Raw genomic sequence first — 26,008 nt, forward strand, 5'->3', positions numbered from 1 at the left:
AACCATATAAATCAAGTGTAAACTACTGATCAGAACCATTGTCTGTCATGGCTCAACCATGAAAAAACTCCTAAGTTAATTTTGTTTACTAATATTAAGAGGAAAACTGGTGCAACACCACCCTTATAGGCTGAAGGACAGAAAAGAGCTAAGGGCAGTCCCCCACCCCCGCCAGTATGCCCAGACTTCAAATGGGCAGACATGTCACTCAAGTTGAAAAGAAGACTCTGTACAGGGAGTCCTTGTCTGGGAGTCCCCCCAAAATGAGCCAGATCTTGGATGCCTCAGCAAGGGAGAGAAATTCCGGGGTCACCAGACCTCCCACATCTGTTTTCAAACATTGAACACAGAACAAATACCCAACTCCATCAAACCACTGAGCCATCAAGAGAATATGGCAGAAACAGACACTTTGCTATTGAAAAGACAGGAAACCATACCAAGGTGTATGGTGGTGAGCGAGGAGAGCCTCCCTGTGATGTGGTTGGAGTTTTCAAAACCATATTTGCCTGTCATTCTCTTGTCCCTTTCATGTTGTGGTAAAGAGCTGGATCTTATTTCTTTTAGGCAGCCAGGGCCTGGTGGCAGGAGCGATTTGCTGCGTGGCGTGGGAGTTCCTCCCACACTCCATCTGCTATCAAAATGCAGTGGTGCTGGGAGGGAGAGGAAGGTGGCCTTGTGCCTTGGCTCTAGGGGTGACACTGGCAGTGGAGGACAGTGTGGGGAGGGGCGCCCAGGGCACAGTCTCTCCAGCCTGCTATTAGTCCACATGGACATTGCAGACCGATGAGCTCACGCCGGGGAAAACAGAAATGTTTTTGAAAAAGCCAGTTTTGCAGCCTAAGAGTCAAGGCCGGCTCTCGGTGCAGGAAGAAACCAGAGGCTCTGCAAAGTGCCTACCCTGGGAGGAAGTGATGCTCACCCCAGTCCATTCTGGTGAACTTGGGACTGGCCACTGTCAGGAAGGAAGGGCAGCTGGGGTTCTGTGCCAATTGCCCTTGAGGAGATGCACCTGAGAACTCCTCCACCCCAAGAAATGCTTTTGGGGACAAAAGCAGCTTAGTGTCCTGGCTGACACTGTCCTTTACTAGAGTGACCTCTCTCCTCCTTCTTCCCAACATCAAAAAAAACTTTTTCTTAAACCACAGGCAAAAAGGAAGTTTCCTTTCCTACAAATTGGCCTCAAAGTTTGGAACAAGTTTTGAAACAGGAGAAAGATGTATAAAGGCTGATGTGCAGGTTGCATTGAATCTCAAGGGTCCCTGTGGCCCCAAGATGTCCCCTGCTCTCACCACTTCAAGACCAGGATCTTATTAATTAATACATTCACAATTTATGGCCTTCATAGCCTTGACTCATGGGAACCGTCAACGTCAGGGGCGAGGCTGCACCAGAAATCCCACCTTACAGCTGAGGAATTAAGATAGTCAAAAATTACTGCAGCTGGGGCTAGAGCCTGGGTCTTCTCACAGTACTATTATGATAACCACTAATACTAATAATAGCTGTCATCAGTTAGTGCTTACTCTACACCAGGGACCCTAAGGATGTCAAATGGACCATTCTCACACACTTAGATATCATTCTTGGTGACATTTTACATGAAGAGCTTTCACATTCTGAGATTTTCTAAAATCAGGCTGCCCCGTCCTTTCTAACACTCTACAAACACCCACCACTGACAAGTTTAGGGGTGTCAGTCGTATAGGGATTTTTTTCTATAAATAGTGGGGTTTATTTTAATAAGTATTTAAAAAACACAAGGAGCACATTGAACGTGTGCTTTCACACATATTGTTACAGTGGTTCCCCTTATCTGCAGAGGTTATGTTCCATGAAGTTCCTTGGGTGCTGGAAACCACAGATAATACTGGTCCCCAGACTGACTGCCTTTTCCTTCAGTAAACACCCACAATAAAGTTTAATTTATAAACCAGGCACAATAAGAGATTAGCAACAATAACTAATAATAAAATAGAGCAATTGTGACAACATACTATAGTAAAAGTTACTTAAAACTTACGAATTGCTTGCTTCTGGAATTTTCCATTTAATTTTTTTGAACCATGGTTGACCCTGAATAAGTGAAACCTCAGATAAAGGGGGCTGCTATATTTAGGATGAAGTTAAATTTACCTTTACAAGGAAGTTAATATGAAAAAAACAATTAAAGTTAATGTATAAACGTCCAGGTGGGACCAGGATGTGACCCAGCCTGGGGTGACCATTTGTGAATGTCCCAAGTCTGGGAACCAGTGAGTAGCTAAACTTCCTTTAGACAATTTCTTGGTCCAGAAGCTTAGCTGGTGGGGGTGTGGGGTGGGACGGACAAAAGTCTGACTTCAAAATGAAAAGGATGAAGTCATGTTGTACAGCCACCTGATACCTCCCCCCAAGGACCAAACAGACCCAATAGCCACACTAAACCAGCACCCTCAATCTTTTCTGCCACTGCTATGGCGACAGGCCCCTCAGTCACACACCTGCCCTCCCACGCTTGCCCCAGGTGCTTGTACTCACAGCCAGGATAGCACGATCCCTCTCCAGGAGGTCAGCCAGCTGGTGCAGCAGCCGTCCACGGCTCAGGGCATCCAGCCGACGCCATGGCGACCCCCTTTGGAAGGCAGCTTGGGCAGCCTCCACAGCCTTGTCTACATCGGGCTGAGTGACCAAAATGACAGAGAGAGTGTGTCACCTTTAGGGATTGCAGTTTGGAGCCACAGAGGACAGTGGTGTCCTGCCTCTGTCCTGAAACAGAGCCAAGGAAGGAGGGCGGTAATAAGCTGCAAACAGCAGTGAGTTTTAAGTCACCTGGACGGCTGGGGTCATCAAGTGACTTTTTGTCACCATCTTAAGTCTTTTCTAAGATTTTTACCTACAATGACCAAGTATTAACCTCCTTTCTGATTAGAAGAGCATTTAAAAATATTTTATAAGCCAGGTGCTGGTGGCTCACGCCTGTAATCCTAGCTACTGAGGAGCCAGAGATCAGGAAGATCATAGTTCAAAGCCAGTCCCAGGCAAACAGTTTGAGAGTCCTTATCTTGAAAATGCCCAACACGAAAAAAGGGCTGCCAGAGTGGCTCAAGCGGAAGAGTGCCTGCCTAGCAAACACAAAGTCCTGAGTTCAAACCCCAAAACTGTCAAAAATAAATAGTTCATGAAGTCACTTCCCTTGAGTGTTTTTCTTGGTGAGTCAAGAATGCACAGATTTTCTACATGCTACCTCAGTTTGAACACACAACGTCTCCCCCTCTCCCATCACAAGCTGGGTGGGGAGTATCTGTCTTGGCTTTTTATTCCAGCTGAGAACTGTGGCCCAAGAATGAGGGGGAGTGGCTGTGTTTCTGTAGACTGAATAACTGACCACATCAGGATAGTCTGCAGACAGGGAGGGCCAGTGACTACACAAAACTGTTTTCTACCTTTGGCTTCACGTACCCCATGGGGACAGAATTGTCACACCATATTATAGATAAGGAGTTGGGTTTTTTTGTTTTTGCACTGATAAAATAATTACATCAGAACCTTTTTGTCTGTGCTAGGGATGTGTGTGTGTGTTATGCAAGTGCTCTACTGTACCACTGAGCTACACCCCCAGTCCTCAATCTTCTTTTTTTTTTTTTTTTTTTTTGGTGGTGGTGGATCTGAGATTTGAACTCAGGGCTTCAGGCTTGCTAGGCAGATGCTCTACCACTTGAGCCACACTCTCTGCCCTTTTTGCTTTAGCTTGCTTTTCAGATAGTTTCTCTTGCTTTTTCTCAGGCTGACCACAAGCCACGATCCTCGTATCTCTACCTCCCGAGTATTAAGGTATGCACCACCATGCCTGGCCTCTCAATCTTTTTTAAAAGAGCAGCACCTATCCTCATTTTCAGGAAAAATATGCTCCAAGGGTCTGGCTGATGGCAGGCAATGTTTCACCGATAGGCTGCTCTGAGCCTCTGTGCCTAGGGAGGTACGGTAGCAGTGGATGCAGGACACCAGTCAGGAGGGGACTTCACCAAGGCTGTCTTCCAAGTCTACTCAGGGTGAGAGAAGGCTTTGGCACAGGAGAGGCTGGGATGCTGCATTCATTCTTTGTTCTGGGCTCTGGGGTGGAGACCAAGACATCCCCAGCTTCAGGGACAGGATGACCACTGTCTTTGGGCAAGGAACACATTTTCCTTCCTGATACCTGTGTGGAGAACCTGGGATTTGTCGATTGGGAGTCCCAGTCTGCACTGTGCCCTCACAGCTTCTCACAGCTCCACTGTTACTTTCTTTGTAAATGGAGCTTGGCACAAAAAGTCACAGGAAGGAGGGCCTCTGCAGGTAAACAAGTGTCCTGCACACATATGACACAACTGTCACTGGTGGAAGAAAACCCAGCTCTACTGTACTCACACATCCTTCACTCCATCCATTTCAACATCACCAGTACACTGAGTAAGAATATCTGTCCATTGCCTGTAGTCCCAGCTACTCGGGAGGCTGAGCTACAAGGATCGCTGGAGTCCAGGAGTTTGACCAGCCTAGGCAACACAGTGAGAGCCCATCTTAAAAAAAGAAAAGGAAAGGAAGGGAGGGAGGGAGGCAGGGGGAAGGAAGGAAGGGAAGGAAGGAGGGAGGAAGGAAAGAAGGAAGGAAGGAAGGAAAGCAAGAAGGAGGGAGGGAGGGAGGGAGGCAAGAAAGCAAGGAAAGCTGAGCATTCTAACTTTTATGAAACGATCGTGTTTCCTTCCCTCTGTGATCTTTACCTTGAAATTTGCTTCAATGGCACTTCCATTCGAAATATTCCTTGTGACCTTGAAATTGTTAAAAGGACGAATCCAAAATCCCTTACTTCCTTTATGATACAAGTGACCACGCACTAACCAACAGATCTATGCAGACTACAGCTTAGCGTGATGAAATAAGTTTCTAGTAGAAAAGTGACCTGGTGGTCACATGACATTATTACCACCGCCACATAACCTGGGAAGCAAGTCTTTTTTGCCTGAAGTCTTTTTTTTTTTTTTTTTCCTTTTTAAGTGTCTCCTACCAGCATGCTGGCTTTTGGTGAAACACGCCAGCCGGAAATGCTTTCTGGAAAGATCCTTTAATGCCTCCAAGTTCTAATAATTGATTGAAACCTTTCCTTTAGCCATGTGACAAGAATAGCTGAGGTCATCCTCGTAGATGGATAAACAGCTATCAAAGAAGGATGACTCTTTGCAGAAGCCTGTCTGTAATTGATCATGTGTCTGAGTCGGGCTGGTTTGGTTACCAGGGCCTTACCCCGAGGGTGGGCCCATGTGTCTTACTAAGTCACACCACTTCCTTATCCTTCGCTTATCTATAATTGAATTATTGGGGTAGGGGGAGGGGAGGACCCACCTTATCTCCTTCTTCCACGTCACATATTTTCTCTAGAGTTGAAGGGTTGTATGTGGCAAACTTTTTTCCACTCTTGGATTCATGCCAGTTGTTGTTGATAAATATCTGACCAGAGAGGAAGTACAACAAATTAGGTTTAAATCAAAATCATAATTTCAACATGCTAAGGATCTTAGGTAACGTCTTGTCAGCCTTCTTCCCTCCTCTCCCTCCTCCCCCTGGATGTTTCACAGATGAAACCTGGAAAAGGACAAAGTACACAAAATCACATAAAGCAACTGAAAGACTCAGAGTTTGCACCCATACTGTCATACTAAAACTAAGGTCATGTAGGGGTTTTTTTCTAAATCATTATTATAAGTATTTGTAGCAATGATGGAGATTGACAGATGCAGAGGAATCACTGAACTACATAGTTACATGGAGGGCGTAAATGGGGTTCTCTACCCTCCCGGACTTTGGGGGAAAATTAAGCAGGAATCCACCTGGCCCTGCGAGAGCTGTAAGTGCCCCACCCCCTGCAGCAATCCTCAGCCACATTGCCAAGGACATCCATAAATGAGGTCTCCCACAGCCCCAGCAGGCTTCATTAATGCACAGTAGCACAGCTCCCCTGCATTCCCTTTAAAATGTTTATTGTCCTGTTGAACTTGATAAAACTCCCATGTTGGAATATTTAAAAGTTAAATCTCTGGATTAGGAAAATTTTAGGTTATATTAAAATCACCATGTATAGCCAGAAACAAGTAACTCAAAAATCATTTTCCTGGGATCCTCAATTATCCAGAACAGAGCCAACAATAAGAATGTTAAAAAAAAAAAAAAAGTCACGAGCAAACTAAAAAGAATTTAAAGCCCAGGCACTTGAATGTATGTGCTATTTATTCTTGGTTTACTGCCTTAAAAGGATCACATTAAAAGAGAGGGCTTTTGGAAAAGTACTAGAAACAGTTGAATAACATACAAAGCGTGTTCTGACTGCACAGAGGTTCCCACTGCACAGCTAGGGGACAGAAATGCTCCTGCTGCACCTTTGGAAGTCTCAGCATGGCCACACATCCTGTGTGGGAAAGACTGCAGGGCAGACATAACTAGCTCACCTCAGAAGCTGGCTTTGGATTAAAATGCCAGCAACCATTTCAAAGAACAAAACCTCTCACTCCATCTCCACGTCTACATGCATATTCTGTCCATGCACCTTTATTTTGCTTCTCTTGGAATTGTTTAAAAAAAGAATTGTGCTGGGTGCCAGTGGCTCAGGCCAGCAATCCTAGCTACTCAAGGAGGCAGAGATCAGAAGGATTGCAGTGCAAAGCCAGCCTGGGCAAACAGTTCTCTCTAGACCCTACCCTGAAAATACTCAACACAAAAGAGGGTCAGTGGAGTGGCTCAAGCAGTAGAGTGCCTACCTAGCAAGCATGAGGCTCTGAGTTCAAACCCCAGTCCCACCAACAAATAAAAAAATGAAGAAGAAGAAGAAATGTGTCACTACATGGGCTAATGTCAAGGACTGTCAAATTGATTCCTTTGGAACACCTGACTCCCCGCTGGTGGCAGTTTAATTACTTTCTCTGCATTAGGCCCTCTTGTGACAGCTCTGCAGCTCATCGGGAAGGAAGCCCACCCGGTCTTCCTCTGTTGGGACCATGCACAGAGAGCAGGCTCTGGCTGGGCAGGTAGGCAGAGACCACCTGCCCCATATTTGGTAGCCCAGAGCTAAGAACACCCAACACTAGTGGGATGTACCCGCCCAACTTCTGGAAGCTCAGCGCTTTCCAGCTGAGTGAGGCCAGGGCCCCAGGGAAATGTGCGAGGAAAAGGCCAGGCTACAATTACAGGTTTATTCTTCCAGCTGAAACCAAATCCAAGAGTTCACTTTTGCTATGCAGCAAGTAATCACTCAGTAACAGCGAGAGATTAATAAGTAGGAACAAGAAGTTAAATTAGTGCGGGGAGGAAAGGGTAGCCAGGAAGAGGCCCATTTGAAGGAAGATGAAATTTCGTGGCTTTAGATAATAGAGACTGTCAGTGAAAATTGCTGATTCTAGGTCCTTCCTGGTATCAATTCCAGGGGCGGAGGGAAAATGAGAAGGTGACAAAACAGAATCTAAGTGGGGGGGGGGGTTGGAAACAGATTGCAATGATCAGATGTCTGCTCCACTCTATCTCTAAGCACACTCCTCCAAGAAAAAATTACTTGGTTGATCTTGACATTGATCTGGAGTCCTTGCTAAACAACTTAAAAAAAGAAAAAAGAAAGAAAGAAACAACTGTTTCTCGTCACAATGTTGCAAAGTTATTTTCTTTATCCTATCCCAATAAGTAATCTTGTAAGGGGTTTCTGTTGATTTTCTCTCTGCTAAAACAAAGCAAACATAAATAAGGAAAGCATCAGTGAACTTGGTCTGTCCATGATGCTGGCTGAATTGGTTTGAACCTCAAATCAAGATGAAGGGTCTAGAAAGGAATTGTTCCCCTCGACTTATGAATTGGTATGAAATTAACATTGGGCATAAAATTAAAGCTACAGTGAGTTTGTAGACAGAATTCACATTTTACCAAAGGATCAGAACTGAGGTGGAAGGTGCCCTGGTGGAGATAAAGGTGGAGGTCGCCCAAGTGAATCCTGCTGGCACTGTTTCCAGTAACTTACATTGGCCACTCAGCTAAACTCAAAAGAAATATTTTTTTCAGGAGATTTGGGGGATTTTTAGTTTTTCATGAAAGAGATAATAAAAACTGGTATTTTTTTTTTTTCCTTTTTTTTCCGGTGCTGGGGACCGAACTCAGGGCCTTACACTTGCCAGGCAAGCGCTCTTCCACTGAGCTAAATCTCCAACCCTAAAAACTGGTATTTTAATGAACCATTTCTTCTCTTCTACTGGAAGAAACTTTTATCGAGAAAGAGGTCCCCCAAAATGAAAAGGGCTGCTATCCTCTGAGACCTGTATGTGGACCCAGTGGGACCATCACTTCACCAGACTCAGATCCCATGACCCTGGGCCCATTGATAAAATCTCATCCTCTCTGGATAAGCTGGATTCCCTTGGGAAATCAGGCCGCCAAGGCTTGTGCTCAAACGGATCCTCCATGATGCAGAAGCACCATGAGTCACTTTTGAAAAACAGCAGGCCATTGCTGGCTCACATGCTCCACCCGGCCACTGCCTGCCCTTGGTCTCCATTCTGCTTTTCAAGATCCCCCACTCCTGCCTCTCAGTCTGAAACTCCCTGACCACCCAGCCACCATCCTCAGCAGCACAGGTGGTCCTGCCCCTCACTGCTATGCACAGACCTCTGCAGGGTAGACTAGGAGCAAGGACAGAGCAGGCAAAACAGGCATGGGTATGGAAGGTGCAGCCTGGCAACAGGCAGCTGGAGCAATCATCCCTGGAGGCCCCTGGGAATCACTGCTCTCAGGCCTTCATCTCACCAGGTTTTCTTATCCTCCATCACACACCCTTTCTGTGTAAAAGGCTAAGAAGGCGCTGCCACCAGGACAACAGTCACTCACTGCCCTGGGAACCTTCCAAGATCCTCCTAAATTAAGGATTTATGTGCATTTACGCACATAAAGGATCGTAAGGGAATGCCAAGAAAGAGGCAGATTTTTCATATGTGGCCAAATTGCTTTGAACAGACTGAATAGGTACAAAATACAGGGACAATCATATCTTCACTTTCTGGTTTCTATAAAGTTTTACCGGACTCTATAAAAACAAAACAAAACACCATCACCAAAACCAACATCGGCAGGGTATCAGAGCGTTAAGGTTTAAAAACCCCAAAGCCATTATTCTTACTGTTTCCAACATTTGTTCTGGAATTTTCTCTCTGAAGCTGATACGACTAAGGAAACTAGAGTAAAAACAATTTTCAGCCTTTACAGGGTTGATTACAGAGCTCTCGGAACACAGTTAATTTAAATGTCATGTAATTTAAATGTCTTAGGAATTAAGTGACAGGAGACGAAAATTTGAAGGCCACACATAGTGGTATGTCACTTTCACCTCTTGATTAACATTATTTGAGAGACATCACTGCTACTTTTGAAAACAAAATTGATGAGGGAATTTTCTAAGCGTGTGTCCGCTGGAGTTAAGAACTATGGAAAAGACGCAAAAAATAAGAGTTGCTTAAATTTCCAGAAGTGACGCCAAAGGCTGCTCTGGGCCTGCGCCCCTGAAGTGCCCCGCGTCCAGCCCTCTCAGAGCTGCGCGTTTCAGAGAGCCTGGGGGTGTCCTCCCTCGGGATCGCTCCCCTCTGCGGCTTTCACAGCTCACTCCCGGGTTTCATCACCATCTTCCTTTCTTCCCAGACAGGTGACCTCAGGGCTCAGTCAGCATTCCAGCCTCCCAGGAAACAGCGCAAAGAGGCGGCACGACTGGGCCCGGGCGCTCTGGCCTTGTCACTGGTGGACTTTCCTGGGCCCAGCTCTGCAACCTTTGGGGACGCGATCATCAGCGAACTCCTTCCTTCTCCCCCTAGCTCTGCTGGTAAGCTGGGTACAGACTAAGGACAGAAGGTGCCAGACACTTCTCCCATGGCTCCAGAGGACCTGATTTTCGATTGCAGTTCCCCAGGAGGCTCGTGCTCTCAGACTTGTTCTTGACGTCCTCAGGCACCTCTGACCCTCTCAACCATCCCTAGGATCTGCGCAGAGCCCACTGCCCTCTGAGTCGCCGAAGCGCGCACCTCCACTCGCCTTCAAATTGGGCAGTGCGGAGTACGTCGGGGCCACAACCTAGCGCCGCGCAACGCTGGCACCGCCTCCCTCGCTCGGCTTTGGGGCTTAGCAACCCGCAGCCTTCGATCCTGCTTTGGGGCACGAGTTTCCACCCAGGGAAGTTTGCATGTAGAGAGCCCCCGGCAGACTCCAAGCCGGCTGGCTACTTGCCCCGCGCCCCCCACCAGGCTGCCCAGTCGGGTGGGAGGGACGCCCACCTCACCTTGGTGAACTTGACCTCCAAGTTTCGGATGGGGCGCGGCAGGGCAGACGGCTTCCTGTCCGGCTGTCCATTTTCCACGGCCCCGTTGGTGGTGGCCATGGCTCCTCCGCGCTCCTCGATCCGAGGCGCCCGAGTCTGCGGCACACCGGCTCAGCCTGGGCGGTGTGCAGCCTGCTCGCGGGGTGACAGCTCCGCGCCGCTTTATGGAGCGCCCCACGCCTCCCGCCCGAGGGGGCCGTCTAATTGGCTGCAGGACCGGAGGAAGGGAGGGCGGCGCGCGGGAGGAGAGGAGGGGGCCGGCCCGCCTCACCCCACCCCGCCCGCCGCCCCAGCGGGAGCCCGGCCACCCCGCGTTCCGTCCGGGTGCGGGCTCCGTGGGTCCTGCGTGCGGCGGATCGCCGAGGTGGCCGCGCGGTGCGCCCTCGCGGCCGCGGAGGTTGCACTTGGACGAGCTCCCCTGAGGGCAGCCGGGTCCCGGAAGTCCCAGGGCTGGGACACAGGCCAAGATCTAAGTCTCGGGGACCGCAGGACCCAGCTCCCTCCCCGCAATCCGCGGGTTTGCCCCAGGCACCTGCCGCCCCCCTCACCTGCTGTCGCTCTCCGAACTTGCCCAGCTTCGGCCAAGGCGTCCTGCTGTCCGCCTCGAATGCGCGCTGGCTCTGGGGCCCTAAGCTCCTCTGGGGGTCCCGTGCGGTTGCCCACGAGCCTCATCCTGGGGTCCAGCGGCCAGGCCCCGTTAGCAGAACAGACGCCTGCCTCCTCCATCCTGAGTGAGCCGGATCGCCGGGACCCACCATGGGCCTGGATGGCCCGGAACTTCCCGGTGGCCTTGGGTCTGACACGGGGGAGGGAGGGGGATGTTGGGGGAGTGGGGGCAGAAGGGGAAAGCAAAGCTGCAGGCCCTTCCTGCTGTGGAGCGAGCGCAGCGTCCTGGGATGCAGTTATCTTCCCCCCCACCCTCCGTACTAGAGTTTGAACTCAGAGCCATTACCTCGAGCCACTCCGCCAGCCCTTTTTTGGGAAGGGTTTTTTCCAGATGTGGGCTCACGAACTATTTGCCCGGGCTGGCTTCATGGAACCACGATCCTTCTTATCTCTGCCTCCTGAGTAGCTAGGATTACAGGAATGAACCACCGACGCCCGGCCTACCTTTATTTTTTAAAAATGCATAAATTATACCTCAATTTAAAAACTGAAAAATAATAAGTACATAAAAAGCACAGTACAGCTAATAGTTTTCAGACTTGAAACTCTTGTCTTGTATGTCCAGGGAGACAGAGGTGCGCCTAGCCCCCCCTCATTTTACCATTTGCGAAACTCTCCGCCAACCTCAGGGAGAGGTCTGAAACACCGAAAGGTTTCTCGTATATGCCATCCCGTCCCTCAGGTGGCAATAACAGAAATGTGAGGCATGAACACCCCTCCCCCATAGGCTCAGCCCCTGCAGTCTATGTCTTCTGTAGGGGGAGGGGGTTGCTTGTTCCCCAGGCTTCTTCTGTCTGTTATAAGGGGCCTGGTTACCATATCACAGTGTCACCACCCCGCGTCCTTCGGGATAGTGGGGTAAGCTTTTGAGCCTCTGGAAAGCCCTCCTCTGCCCCATGCCTCAGAGGTTGGCAAGATCTTTGCTGTTAAGTGGTGAAATGCACAGATGAGGCTGGGGAAGGGGGCCCCTGGGCCCCTGGACGAGTGAGGGCTGAGCAGTATCGGTGAAGCTGGCTTTAGTGCCCTTCTCACTAACACTGGTGAGTCCCAGTGTGAGGCCACCTCTTCCCTCTGCTGCTTCTGCCAGTGTCTGGGCTCCCACCTGGGGCTCCTGAAAACATCTGGGCAGATGTCTCACTCTAGGGTTGCTAACTGGTTGCTGAATCTCAGCTTTGGGCACCTGCAAGGTCTGTTGTGAGACCCTACCCTGACGGGCAGGGACCCAAGGCTGGTACTTGTGCCAAACCTCACAGAGGGTAGCAACTTCCCCTTCCAAGAATTTACCTGGGATCCTGCATGGGTTACACTCCTGTCACTTTGCCAGGACTTTTAAAAAGTCTTGAAAATGTTTAGAAGAAATGTTCATTAAATAGTTACTGAGTTGATGGTAGGAAGCAAATGGGGCAAGGGGTTTGAACTCTGTCACTTGAGGGTAGGAGCCTGTTTGCTCCAAGGTGGACAGCTGTCACTTTGCTGGCTATGAAGTGAAGAATCCAGGCTGCCCCAACTCACCCAAAGACATCCTTGTGACCTGAGGCTCCTGGCTCTGGGGGCTGGGACAGACTCACCTGTGGTGTCTCCTCCTGCTGATAGCCATGTGATCTGGGGAGCCAGTGATCAGAGTGCAACTCAGCCATAGACCTTGCAGGTCACAAGGGTGGGCCTGGTGCTGGGCTTGTCCAGACAGGTAGGCTTTTCCTCAGTTCCCCTCAGCTTGCCACTCAGCGGCGGGGTTGTGAAGGGCAGATGCTCTTCACTCCACTTTACAGGTGAGTAAACAGAGGCACGCAGATACTTGTCCTGGAGAAACTGAGGGCAGACTGTGTGTGGGCGGGGGGTGCCCAGTGTGGAGGAGAGGTTTCTCTACATTTCTCTGTCCCATTTATCCACCAAGGAGAGCACCTATGTCCCAAGGTGGCCCGATCACTGGGGCCACAAAGGATATGCCATGTACTTTAGAGGGCCAAAAATGGTGGCCCTCTTGACTGTGTCTTTCCCAGGAACCAAATGCATGGGTCTTGGCCTCAGAGGTGGTGACCACGGGGATGGAGGAGGAGGACAGACTCACTTTCAGTCAGTGAGTGTCTGGGGGTTGCCTGAGCACTGAAAGTGGTGGAGGCCCAGGCTCCTTCTGACATCCCTGCCTGAATTCCAGCTGTGTGTTTTGGGTTAGACTCTGGACCTCTCTGAACTTCGGTTTTCTTTTCTGTAACTTCCTTCCTACTTTACAGTGTTTAGGGAGCTCCAATCAAGATTGGTGGAAACTTTTCTTCTTGAAAGTCTGCAAGCTGCTCTCAGTCCTTGCTGGCTGTGGCAGCTTCCCCAGTCCATGACCTTCTGTTAACTTCATTATGAAAAATTAGTTTTAATTTTGCATTTAGCTTGGTGGTGCTGTCACTGCTCACTTCTTAGCTCCTTGGCCTGTCAAGCAGTCTAAGTCTAAGGCGTTTCATGTTGGAGGCCTGTTAGTTTTATAAACACTTAATAAAAAAACAAACACAAGTGGAAAACTAAGCTAGAAGAGAAGTCAGTTAACCTCCTCCACCTGATCCCATTTTTAAACCATGAGCATTCATGAGAGGTGTGATTAAGGAAGAGGGCAATTAGTAAAGTCCACGCTTTATCTAACTTTATTTCAAGTCTGGTGCCTGAGCCCTAATTAAGGGGTGTACCCAGCATCCCAGAGCTGCCTCTTTCCACCCAGGCCACGCACCTCACTCACTTCAGCAATTAAGAGTTGAGGCCAGGGGCTGGCAGTGTGGTTCAAGTGGTAAAGCACCTGTGTAGCAAGCATGAGGCCCTGAGTTCAAACCCAAGTACCACAAAAAAAAAAAAAAGAAAGAAAAAAGAGTTGAGGCCAGACCTGGGCATGTGCTCTGTACACTTCCCTGGAGTGCCAGAATCCTTTGACGTAGGGAAACCAAGACAGTCTTGGTGTGGCCTCTGTGACTCAGGACAGTAGACCTAACCTCAGTTTTCCTGGCTATAAAATGGGTATAGGGGTACCCTGGAAGGGGGGAAGGTTGATTACATTGTCAGCCCTTCCTACTGGTATCAACGGGTAGGTTCCATGTTTGTGTAAATTGTCCAGGGTTGCCCAAACTTGACCTAAATGGGAGTCTATTTATCTTTCAAGCTCACTAAAAATTAAGATGCATGGAGCTCTTTCTACAGTACAACACAGTTCTGTCCTCACATGCAAACCAATCTGTTTTCCTGTTAGAGTAACAAAATATCTGACATAATCAACCTGTAATGAGGAAAGGTTTTAGTCCATAATTCTGTGGTGAGGCAGAACATCATGGCAGGCACATGGCAAAGGAGTCTGTTCACCTCATGGCAGCTGGGAAGTAAAAAAAAGAGGAAGACAGTAAGGGGCTGGAGTCACAATACCTCTTCCAAAGGTAGGCCTCCAATGACCTCACTTTCTCCCACTAAGCCTCACCTCCTAAAGGTTCCACCTCCACTAGCTGTGGGCAACTAACTAAGCCTTTAACACATAGGCCTTTGGGGAACATTTAAGATCCATGCTCCAGCAATCCGTGATCAAAGGAGAGTGAGGAGCAACCCAGTCAGAGGAGGATGAACTGACTAACACAAGCAAGGCAGAGAGTAGGGCCACCACTGCGCCTGTCAACTGTTTTCTCTTCAGTTCTACTCGTCCTTTCTGGACCACATATATACTAGTCTGAGGTAAATCAGACTTAAACCAGGCTGAGGCAGAGAACTAATTATATAAAAACAAAGCAAGTACATCACAATATTGGTGGTATGGTCTTGTAGACCTCAAACACACACAGCCTGACAGTTCATGGCTTTGGGAACGTTCCCCCGGGTCTACCTTCCAGTAGTTAGGAGTTGTGACAAGGTCAGGAAAAAACATGGTGGGTAATATTGACAACTGGTTGACCTCCTAATTGTCTCTTCTTTCTTGCCAGTAAAAACTTCATATTATTGAAGGCAGCAATGTATTTTGCTTCTTTTATAGACAAAGATGGTGAAAGAAACAAACTGGTTGGGTGCGGTGGTGAACATCCATAATCCCAGCTACTTGGGAGGCTGAGGTAGGAGGATAGCAGTTCAAGGCCAGCCCAGGCAAAAGTTAGAGTGAGACCCTATCTGAAAAAAATGAAATAAAAGTAAAAAGACTAGGGGTGTGTTTCAAGTGGTAGAGTCCTTGCTTAGCAAGTGCAAGAACCTGAGTTCAACCCTGAGAACTGAAAGGGAAAAAAAACAGAAATGAGCTGAGATCTTGCTTTGAGCTTCCATGGAGCTCAGTCTATTCCACTGCCTAGAACACAGATGTGAAAGCAGCAGCCTTCTTTTGACCACACAGCAATTCTGAAATGAAAATTACCTGGTATGGAAGTTGAAGTGGACCCATAGGAAGAGCCTAGGTCCCCAGTGGCCCTGGAACCAGGCTTTCAGCCTTGGATTCCCTTTCTTAGCTTTCTTTCATGTGAGCAAAGGGTAATTCCTTGTCTTATTAAAGCCTCCTATTTGGGTTTTCTGCTCTATATGGTTGAGCCCTACCCTATCACTGTGACAAGCAAAAAAAAGATTGGAATAATCATGTTACCTTTGTACACAGAGTGCCACATTAAAAAATTCTTATCACCATCTCTGCTATTTCGAACTTAATTAAATGTTCTAGACATACTGTATTTACAGCATATAGTAAACATTAAAGCAAAGACAAAAGTAACCCTGAGATGAGTTAAATGACTCATTCATAGCCTTGATTACCTAAATTAGATGGTGAATTCTACTAGGGAAGAGAATCCCAAGGTAAAAAAACGTCCCCTGCTGGATAGGCAGCCCCCCACCCCCATCCCATGGCGTCTTAGACGTAGTTACTGAGAAGAATCCCAAACTCAGAGAAGTGCCATGGCCGCGCAGGTCTCTGGGCCTCCAGACCCGGACACTGCCTGACCATGCCAGCATTAGTAGAGGGAGCAAGAAGGCAGACTTTGAGTTTTAAGTGAATAAAATGTCACCTTCTATAATCACTACATCTTGCTCACAGGTCTCCATCTTCTTAATGCCACCACCGAACATTCTCGAAGACGTGAGAAGTTGTTTGTAAACTTGCCAGTCACCTTCAGAATAGAAGGACTCTGAGTTTTGAACCACATTTGAATCTTTTTTGGGATTTGAGTTCAATTTGTTCTGGAGAAAACAGGCTTCCTGGTTAGAAAGGAATCACTTAAGGGGCTTATAACAGAAAAGGTTCAGGAAGATTCTTGGACCCAAAGTGATTCTCACTGAACAATTGTGCTGAGTTAAGCCTAAGTGAATCAGAAACATATATATTAGATTTCCTTTGAAATCCACATGGGTATAAAAGCATTGGAAAAGGGGCTTGCAGAATGCAGTTTCCAAACCCAAAATGTTTGAAAAATAATTTGAGTGTGTTAAGGTTTGGCAAGTCATTCTTGGGTTCATCTATCCTGGCCCCACAGTGACAAGACTTTCCGCCCCCTGGCCCTTCAGCTGAGACCCCCTGTAAAGGAGCATCAATTACTGAAGAATCTTCCCTTGGAGTTTTGCCATTATTTGAATCCTAGGGTGGAGACCACGGCAGGGGGAAGACATTGTTGAACTCTGTGTTCTCACAAGATTTTCTGGGGGTCCCCGGTAGTTCCAGCTTTGTGATATGAAGATTAATCTTAAAGAGTTTAAGTTCCCCTATAACAAGAAGTCTCTATAAAGCACATCTTATCATATGTATAGGCCAAACAGATGGGAGGCCTATGTAGATTTTATCCAGCTTTTTCATATGGCATTATGGCGATCCTAAAGACATCTACCCCACTTCCAGAGGACTGAATTAATGTGATCTTAGCATTTTCCAATTCATTGTGCCTTTCATTATTGAGTATGTCTTTAACCATTGAGTGCATTAAATTGCAGTGTGGTATATTATATTATACATCATATCTTTTTTGATGTTGCAATGTAGCTTATCAATGAAGAGCCAATGGGTTGGATATAATGTATTTTCATTAGTGATAGTTAATAAATATCAGGAACGAAACACATAATTATAGGCATTGTATGACTTAAATGTACATCTTATAAATGCCATAGATACTTCAGTTTTTATTACTTTGAGGCTTTTTTTTTTTCTCAGAAAGTACCAGTGTTTGAGGGCACCTGCTTGTCTGGGGAATTCCCCTGCACTTTCCCCATTGTCCACTAGATGTCACGAGACCAAGTTGAGTAGAAAGTTGCCTGCAAAGTTTGTTCTACTGAGACACACAGACATTTAAGTTGCAAATAAACAGCCCTGCAAAAAAGCTTACTAAAAGTAGAGCACCCCAAACTTCCACAGTACCATAGACACAATCAGAGCTGCTAATTAACATCCAGGCTTGTCCACAAAAACCCACTCATTTCTTAATAAGCCCTAAAATAGGTTCCTAGCATTGTGGTCAGACAGACGTGGCTGCTAGTCACAGCCCAGAGTGAATTTGAACCTGGCACCTGATCATCGTGAGCCTCCTCTTCCTTTGCTGAAAGTGGCAGAAACATTTCCTGCCCAGCAAGGGCACACGGGGCTCATGAGAAAGCAGATATGGTGTACCCAAGCACATCTGCAATTCAGCAGACAAGAAGACACCATTATAGTGGGACTCTTCACAAAGTCGTCAGAAAGCACCACCTAGACCCTGTCCTGCCCGCCCTTGGCTTTCAGGCATCACACCTGTCTGGCTGCACAGTTGGTCCCCAAGTGTGCACCTGATTCTCATCCTCCTCTGCCTCCCCACAGGAAAGTTTCCTCTCTAATTGTAACTGCCAAGGGGTTGAACACTGCTGAAGAGGAGTAAGAGATAATGATGGATATGTCCAGGAGGTGATCCAGCAGGCAGGAATACCGAAGGCTCCTGCTAGGGCACTTATCAGCCTCATTAGTTAAACTTCCTTGCCTCATATTTTTCATCTTAAGAAGCTGGTAGGACCTCCTCATGGGATGAGAAATCCCATAAGATCCCTGACGTGACAGGACCAGTCCTGCCTGGTGGATGGCAGACACTCCATTTATGCCACCCGAAACTCTTGCTGGGGAGACATACTCCAGTTCTGTTTTTCAGCTGTGGCTAAGAAACCCCAGCCAGGTGGCAGCTGCTCAGCCCTTCTAGAACCTTCTTCCTGGCCTTCTCTCTGAGCAATGACACGGGTGGCTTTCAGCAACTCTAGAACTCTAGGAACAAAGACTCTTTACACACTAACTTCAGGACCCATGATTTATTTAGGCTTCACGCAGACATTTCAGACACTCTGAGCTCCTTCTAGAAATCTTCCTGGTTGGGGGCTTCTAAAAGCCCGACTTTGCCCTGACTTGTTTCCCTCTCTTCTGTTCCATTAGCCTGATTCTTCTGGAGATGTGGCTACAAGGTTTCTTTCCCAGGCTGCCTCTTGGGCATTGCGTGGCACTGTTTCCAGAAGGATCATGGGAGTCTTATGATTGATTAGCTTTGTCTGCCATGGACACGGAATGCAGGCAAGCCCAAGACACCAGATCTTCAGCATTTCCTGATTGATTAGCTATGTCTGCTGTGAATGTGAAATGCAGGCAAGCCTAAGACCCCAGCCTCCTCACATTTATGATGTACACAGTATTCACCAGAGATCTTGTTAACAGGCATGTTCAAGTTGCAGGTCTGAGACAGAGCTCAGGATTCAGCAATTCTAACAAGCTACTCTCACGTGTCTATGATATATCCTCTCTACATTGGAGCTTCTTAGCAATGCAGACTCTCAGGCCTGGTCCTATGCCTGCTGAGACGCTGAGAAAGGATCTGCAGGTTGACCAGATGCCCAGAAGCCAAGATCCCACTCTCCTGAGGGACCTAACAACTGTTCCTGAGAGAATGGCTTTGTAGAATCTTAATCAACACTTATGAGAGCAAAGTCAGGAAACATCAGAGTACTATTTTAAGAAGAGGTAAGATTTTTGTTGCACTGAATAAAAATTGCTCTTTTACTTAACTTAAATTCTAGGGCTGGAGGAAGGCAGGCTTGAGGACTATGAGGACACTGTTCTATTGGAGGTGTGGAATGGATCTTCTCAGGCCAAAAGCCCCAATTTGGGACATTAAACTCCAAGGGGAAAGAGGGTACAATAAGATGTTTCCCTAGAGTGGCTTTAGTAGGACATCAGAGGGACCAGTAGATGGTTGTAGCTGGCAAGAGGAAGGCAGAACAAGTAGACAGCAAAAAGTCTCACGCCCAAGGGTAAGACAAGGTCAGGGTGGGGCATCCACGTGGGGTCAGAACAGCTGCCCTGACTCAGGCTGTGTGGTTGAAGATGAAGTCTGCAAGTGGGCCAGGAGTTGGCAGGCTGACTCGGCAGATGGTGTACATTGACTGCATATACAAAATTATTATTAAGCATTTGTGTAGTCATTCATTGGAACTTGGCCTTCATTTTCACCCCCTGGGAATTGAACTCAGGGCCTCCCACTTGTTAGGCAAGCACTCTACCACTTGAGCCATGCCTCCAGCCATTTTGCTTTTAGTTTGTTTGTTCAGAAAAGTTTTCATGCTTTTGCCTGGGCCAGCCTTGGACCTTGATCCTTATACATCTACCTCCCAGGTAGCTGGGAAAATAGAATGTACCGCCATGCCTGGCTTGTTTTTAAGATAGGGTCTCACTAAGTTTTTTCCCAGCTGGCCTCCAGGGCAACCCACATGTCTCCACTTCCTGAGAAGCAAGGATTACAAGCATGCATATTACATTCTGGACTTAGCGAGATTGAGTAACTAGTTCCAGTTACGTCAGCTGTAGCGTGTGCAGTCTCTGATACCTGGAGTGTCTGGCTGAGGTCTGTAACCCTTAGCTCCCTCCTCTGTAGAAGGAGGCCAATTAACACACAGCTATGGGGGAGGGAGGGTGACTTGGCATGGTAGTGCTGTAAGTGGGCATTTATAGAGGAGAGTGCCAGCTGAGACCATTGTGTGGCCACGCTTCATGCATAAGGAAGGATCTTCACGGCATTCACTGGCCAAGATCAAGGCTGCTTTTGCTGTCAGTGGAATGGAATAGAAAGTTGGTTGGGGTAGAGAAATTTATCTGGGACCCCTGAGGAAAGATTAGAATCGAAAAAAATACAGTTAACTCTGCATCCTCCGGATTCAACCAATCTCAGATTGAAAACATTTGAAAGAAAATGGTATGTGTACAGTCCATACAGACTTTTTTCTGATGGCTATTTCCTGAACAACACAGCATCACCACTATGTACATGACACCTATATTGTGCTAGATATTGTAAGTCATCCAGTGATGATTTAAAGTATGTGGGAGGGTGTGTGTACAAGTGTTACACCATTGTCCATAAAAGACTTGAGATTCTGTGGGATTTGGGTATCCAAAGGGGTCCTGAAACCCATCCCCCCAGATACTGAATGACAACTATGCTGTCTAAAGTGGAACTTCCAGACTATGAGGAGCAATCAAGAATACAACATAGCACCATAAGCAGAAATGACTTTTTAGTACTCCAATCCAAGGCTTCATTTAAATTTGTTTTAGAAAAAGTGTTAGCCCTGACACAGGAAGAAAGAAGGCCAAGGGCAAAGATCGACCAAGCTGGGCCTTCTGTCACCCAGCACTCTCCTGTCTGACTCCTAACCCCTTCCCACTTTCAATCCACCCCTCCAGCCAGCAAGGCCTCCCTGGATCACCCTTCTACCTGTCCTATGTCCACTTATAATGTGTGCTTGCCAGGCCTGGCAATATAGGGTATCTTTCTGGTCCTAAACACAGTAATCTCATTCTCACCCAGGCCTTTGTGGTCATAGTTGTCCCCACTGGAATGCCTTCATCCTCAGATCTCTGCAGGACTGGCCTCTTCTCACCATGAATCTCCTCAGAGGCCTCCCCTAACCAGTCAGTCTGAGGCAGCTCCTGCCCACAGCGTTCTTCTCCACCATCGTTATGGCCCTCGTTCTACCTTTTCTATGAATTTGCTGTCTGGATTCCTGCGTCCAGAGCAGTGTAGGGGAATCCTACACTGACCACAAGGTTGTCACTGACCCAGGACAACTCAAGGGGCTCCAAAATATTCAAAATGCAAATGGCTCTTTCTGTACTTGGCAGGTTCACCTACTAGATAGGAGTTGGATAGTTTATTAGTAGGTCTGCAGCTCATGTGTCAGGAATAATACTCTTTCGAGAACGAATTAAAATGAGGCCTTGTTTTCCACCCCTGCTAGGATGTCTCTGGGTGAAATAATATTGGTTCTAGCCTAGAACCCACTGAAACCATAGCAGCCTCCAAAATCGATCTCCTGACTTTGCAGGCAAGTAAACGGTGGAGCTACAGGACAGGCATAGTCTACAGTCCTAGCTGTGATTATGCTAGATGGAAAAGCCCAGACCACCAGGTCCCCAGTCCTAGGTGCTTCCTTCTACACCATGGGAAGCCCCCCTCCCCAACCAGGCATGTGCTGATGCACCTCTTGGTTGTCCTGTGAGAAGAAAGAGGGTCCCTCCTGCTCAACCACAGAGCTTAATGTCATTCAAACATTGCATGAGCTGGATCCCATGACAACAGAGCAGCGGGACATGGCTTCTTACTCAGAGAATTTGTAACAGTTGGGAACACAGCTATGTCCAGGTAGGCTAATAAGTGATCCATTCAAATATTAATGACATTCTGGAGAGGGAGAAGGCAGGCAAGGGATGGTCTTCCTCAGCACAGAAAAGTTTTTTAAAAAGAGAAAAATACCTAAGGTTGTGTGCTTGGGTCTCTAGTTTGTCATGCATTTTGGCAAAATGAAAGTTAGGACCATTGACTCAACTCTGCCAAAGGTACCAGGGAGCCCAGGCTCACATCAGAGTAACGTTTGTGTGGACTGCCCGGGCCCCTGTCCTGCAGCCTTGGTATGTCTTCCTTTGGATCCGCCATTTGTGTATGGCCCCCAGGACTTCCCACAGAGGCACCAAATGACCTCCAACTCTGTGACAGCTGAAAATGGACCACTTTGGCCGTGACTGGTAGTATCTTAATTATGTGTTTAAACACAGAAAAAGATCGCCAGACTTTCAGAACTAGCAGAGCCCATTCCAAAGGTGATTTAGAGAGCCATTAATACTCCCAAACTATCTCCCTCCACCTGAGGCTGGTGCACGGGGTGCTGCATCAGAAGGCTGTGTGGCACACCCATGTGGGCATGCTGTATTTGGAGCACTGATCTCAAGAAGTAAACCACTTTTTAGTGATTACTAAAAAAAAAAAAAAAAAAACCAGAACATTCAATCACAAGCTTTTACATAGAGTTATGTCTGCTCTAACCTGTATATCAGATGAGTAGACACCCTTTTTCTCCTCATATTATGTAGGATCTATGGTCTACAAGATATGTACTAAATATTAGGAAAGTTGGGTAGCTAACCTGACATAGCATGGAGCATAACAGCTCTTACTTACCTACAGTCCTCTCTCATCTTTAAAATCATCTAGCAACTTCCCCTCTGCTAACCTTTGTGATGAAGGAAACTTATTTTTGGTAACTTTCCCAATCCACAAAACCAGTCCCGTTTTAAGGTGGAAAAGTACAGTGTTTTAACAATGGCACCACTGTTTTTTTGTTGGTGACACGAAAATGTTTAAGCTTGACCCTAACACCGGTTGCTATTGAAAGGTACTGCCTTGTACAAAATAACAAACCAAATCCCAAACTGTCTGTTTATGGTTATCACGGTTCACTTCCTTAAGCCATAACTCTCTTTACATTCTTTCTCCTGCCCTACCCTGAAGGCTGAGCTCTGAGGCCAGGGGGCTGGGCTGCCTGGGAACTGTGTGTCCAAAAATATATTGGGGCAAAGCAGATGATGGGTGGGCAAAGGGAACACTCAGGCTTTGAGGGAACCTTACCTGGCAGTTTTGCTAACCCCTGCATGTGCAGGCTTTAACTGAGAGACCACTGGATGAGGAAGGCAAGGGGATACACGGGAACACGTGACCATCTTACATAATGAAGATAATAGAAAGGGCTGGAGTGACCAGAGGAGCTGTGATTGTGGGTGATCCACACGCATGTCACTGGCCCCTTCATAAGGCAGCCCCTCTGTCAAACCACCCTTTATCTTGGTGACACTTTTCCCACGGTCCTTCACTGCTGCAATTGACAGGTACAAAACATAGGTGAGAGACCATTCTCAACCCCCTACTCATAGCCCTTGACAACATGGGCTTTGGCCAGAGTTCTGCCTCAAATGTGTCTTCAAGGTCTTCACAAAACTCATGTTGTCACTTAATTCTCAAAGTCATACATGAATGATATTTGGAGGTGAAAATTTTGGGGGTGACTTGGATTAGATGCAGTCATGAGGATAGGGCCCATGATGGCATTAGTGGCTTTATAAGAAGAGGGAGTGAGACCCGAGCTAGCTAACACACTTGCCCTGTCTTGTCACGATGGCCTGAGGACTCTGCAGAGAACTGTCATCAGCAAAAGGGACTTGCCCCAGTGTAGTCTCCAAAACTATGAGAAATATAAATTTCCTTTCTTTATTAGTTATTCAGTCTGTGGTACCAACAGAAAACAGACTTGAGACAAGTGGCAGTGTGGTTTGAACATGGTTTATTCCCCAAGGGTTCACGTGTTAGAGGGCGGCCCTCTGTGTAGCAAAATGAGAAGTGGCAGAATCTTTAAGAGGTAGGATTTAGTGGAGGTGGTTAGGTCATCAGGAGCAGTGTCTTTGAAAGGGATTAAAGTAGTTCTCATGGAACCCTGCTTAGTTTCTATGAGAATGGGTTCTTGTGAAAGAATGAGTCAGACCCCTGAATTTTTCTCTGGCTTCCTGTCTAGCCATCTTTTCTGCATGTGTTGCCTCCATCATACCATCTGCCAGGAGACCCTCACCAGAGCTGGTACCATGCTGTTTAGACTTTCATCTTCCAAAACTGTGAGCTAAATAATCTTCTTTTCTTTGTACATTAATAAGCCTCAGATACTTTGTTATAGCAATGGAAAATAGACTAAGACAATATTCCTTTGTTCAAGAGGCCAAGCAAGCAAGACATGTGAGGACAAGCTGTGGAAGTGGGTTGTCCTGGGTTCCTTTCTAATCCTCAGTGGTGTGGGGCTTTAGGCAAGACTCTTTGTCTCTCTCGGGCGTGGCCTCCTCACTTGCAAGTTTCAGAGCGTCACATATACACAGGGGTACAGCAGCTAGTCCTCAAAGATGGCCCTCCGAATGGCATCTCCTGGGACCCACATTCTTGTGTTATCTCCTGCCATTCTAACTCAGGACTGGCCTTGCCTCTGCCTTGCCTTTAGAACATTTCAGGTGATGCTAGGCTGGGCTGGTCCTGAACCTTAAGAAAGTCTTCCAACTTCTACCTCTACACCTTGTGAGGCCTGAACCCAATGTTAGAAATCCAGGTCTCCTTCAGCAGTGACCACACAGAGAAGTCACTTGGGGGAGGGACAGGACCTAAGACCCCTGAGAGAGGCAAGCCCAGTTGTCCCAATGTCCTGGCTGAGCCTGGCCTCCCAGCTACCTCTGCCAAGGCTCCAGGAAGGTGAGTGTAGTCACCTTGTACATCCAGCCACAGCTGCCACTACACTGTGGCTGGTGAGAGAATTCCAAGCAAGACCAGCAAAGGAGCCTGCTAGCTGAGCTCCAGTCAGCCCTAGAATAATGGAAGATAATTTTCAAATATGCCTGTTGTTTCAAGTCCTGAGTTTGGGGACAGTTTGTTATGTAGCAAAGGGTCATGGGACATGATGGTATAGCCTACGGTGAGGAATGCCATCTGTCTCACAATGTCTTCTGTGAGGATTAGAAAGACAGTCTGTTAGGTCCCAATACAGTGTGTAGCCCCTCAGCAGGTGCTCAGAAATGGCTGGCTATGTTGTAATAACATACATACATGTCGTTTTGTCTCTTATGTGCCCATGACCTCTCATGGGCCCTGACTTATCATATCCTGGACTCTTGTTTAACTCTATGAAACAGAGCAGCACATGAGAGAAGTCAAGGAGTGAAGGAAGACAGGGAACATGGATCAGGAAACTAGAAAGAATGGATCCTTACCTTCCTCCTCTAATCTCAGGTGGCTCTGAGGGGGACAGGTGACCCCCCAAATGCTGCAGTCAGAGAGACCACAGTTGTGAGACTTCTGAGAACCTTCAGAGGTTCCAGCAGGCTGCTACCTGTTTGCTCTGCATAAAAATGCATGAAAGCACCTCCTCCTTCACTGGTCCTTCAGCAACAGCCCCCCAGTTCCTTTTGTTCTGATCTCACACATCAATTCAGCCCTTGAGGGGGGCAGAGGGAATGCAGCTAGCAATGCAGGCCAGACAAATGTAAAACACGTTGGTTTTTCTTCCCTTTTTCTTTGTGCCTTTCAACAACCGGCCTGCCAAGTCCACTTCAAGGAAAGTTGCTGCATTGTGAGTTAGCCTGATTTTCTGGGATGGCGGGGAGTCCTCGTTTTTCACATTTCCATCTGTGGTTACCTTGCAAGTCTTCTCAGGCCCTCGGTGTCCCTTTGCCGGCTGCATCCCAGCTCTTCCTGGCTCGATTCCCCAGCACATCTGCTGTGGGCCGAGTGCCCAATAATTGTCCATTATGGCTGTGTACAGAGAGGCTCTGCAGCTGGACAGATGAAGAAATATCATACCCAACACACACAACTCCATGCCTGGTCCCCACCAGCCCTGACCAGAGAGCCATCAGAAACTTGGATTTACTGGGAAGCCACTTGCATTTGTAACGTTGTGACCATGCAGCCCAGCTCCAAACACAGTTCCAAATATTTCCTTCTCTTGGGAGCTTCCATCCTGCATGCAGTTACTGTTTAGAAACCTGTGGTTCAAAAAGGTGAGAGCATCATACCCGGGGAATGAAAGAGTATTTACACACTGTTACTAGAGGCCCCAGCTGCTGTACGTACTGGGCAAAATGTTTATGGTTGCTCCCTCGAAAGGTGAGTTATAACTGTGAGTTTATTTAAGGCATTGATTTCAAGGTCTGAC

At 47.4% G+C, this 26,008-nt stretch overlaps 1 protein-coding gene across 1 annotated transcript in view; it reads right to left on the reverse strand.

Annotated features, from left to right (window-relative positions):
* The window catches only part of Aldh1a3 (aldehyde dehydrogenase 1 family member A3), a 37,523-nt gene extending 26,949 nt beyond the window's left edge, over window positions 1-10,574 (reverse strand). The window contains exons 1-3 of the mRNA XM_020161714.2: window positions 10,307-10,574; window positions 5,359-5,463; window positions 2,521-2,661 (exon numbers count right to left, since the gene is read on the reverse strand). Of these exons, the coding sequence (XP_020017303.2) occupies window positions 2,521-2,661; window positions 5,359-5,463; window positions 10,307-10,405 (345 nt within the window). The 5' untranslated portion in view covers window positions 10,406-10,574. The remainder of the gene's footprint in view (window positions 1-2,520; window positions 2,662-5,358; window positions 5,464-10,306) is intronic.
* Window positions 10,575-26,008: the final 15,434 nt, after the last annotated feature.

Source organism: Castor canadensis, chromosome 19 (genome assembly GCF_047511655.1).
Source record: "Castor canadensis chromosome 19, mCasCan1.hap1v2, whole genome shotgun sequence".
Lineage (NCBI taxonomy): Eukaryota > Metazoa > Chordata > Mammalia > Rodentia > Castoridae > Castor > Castor canadensis.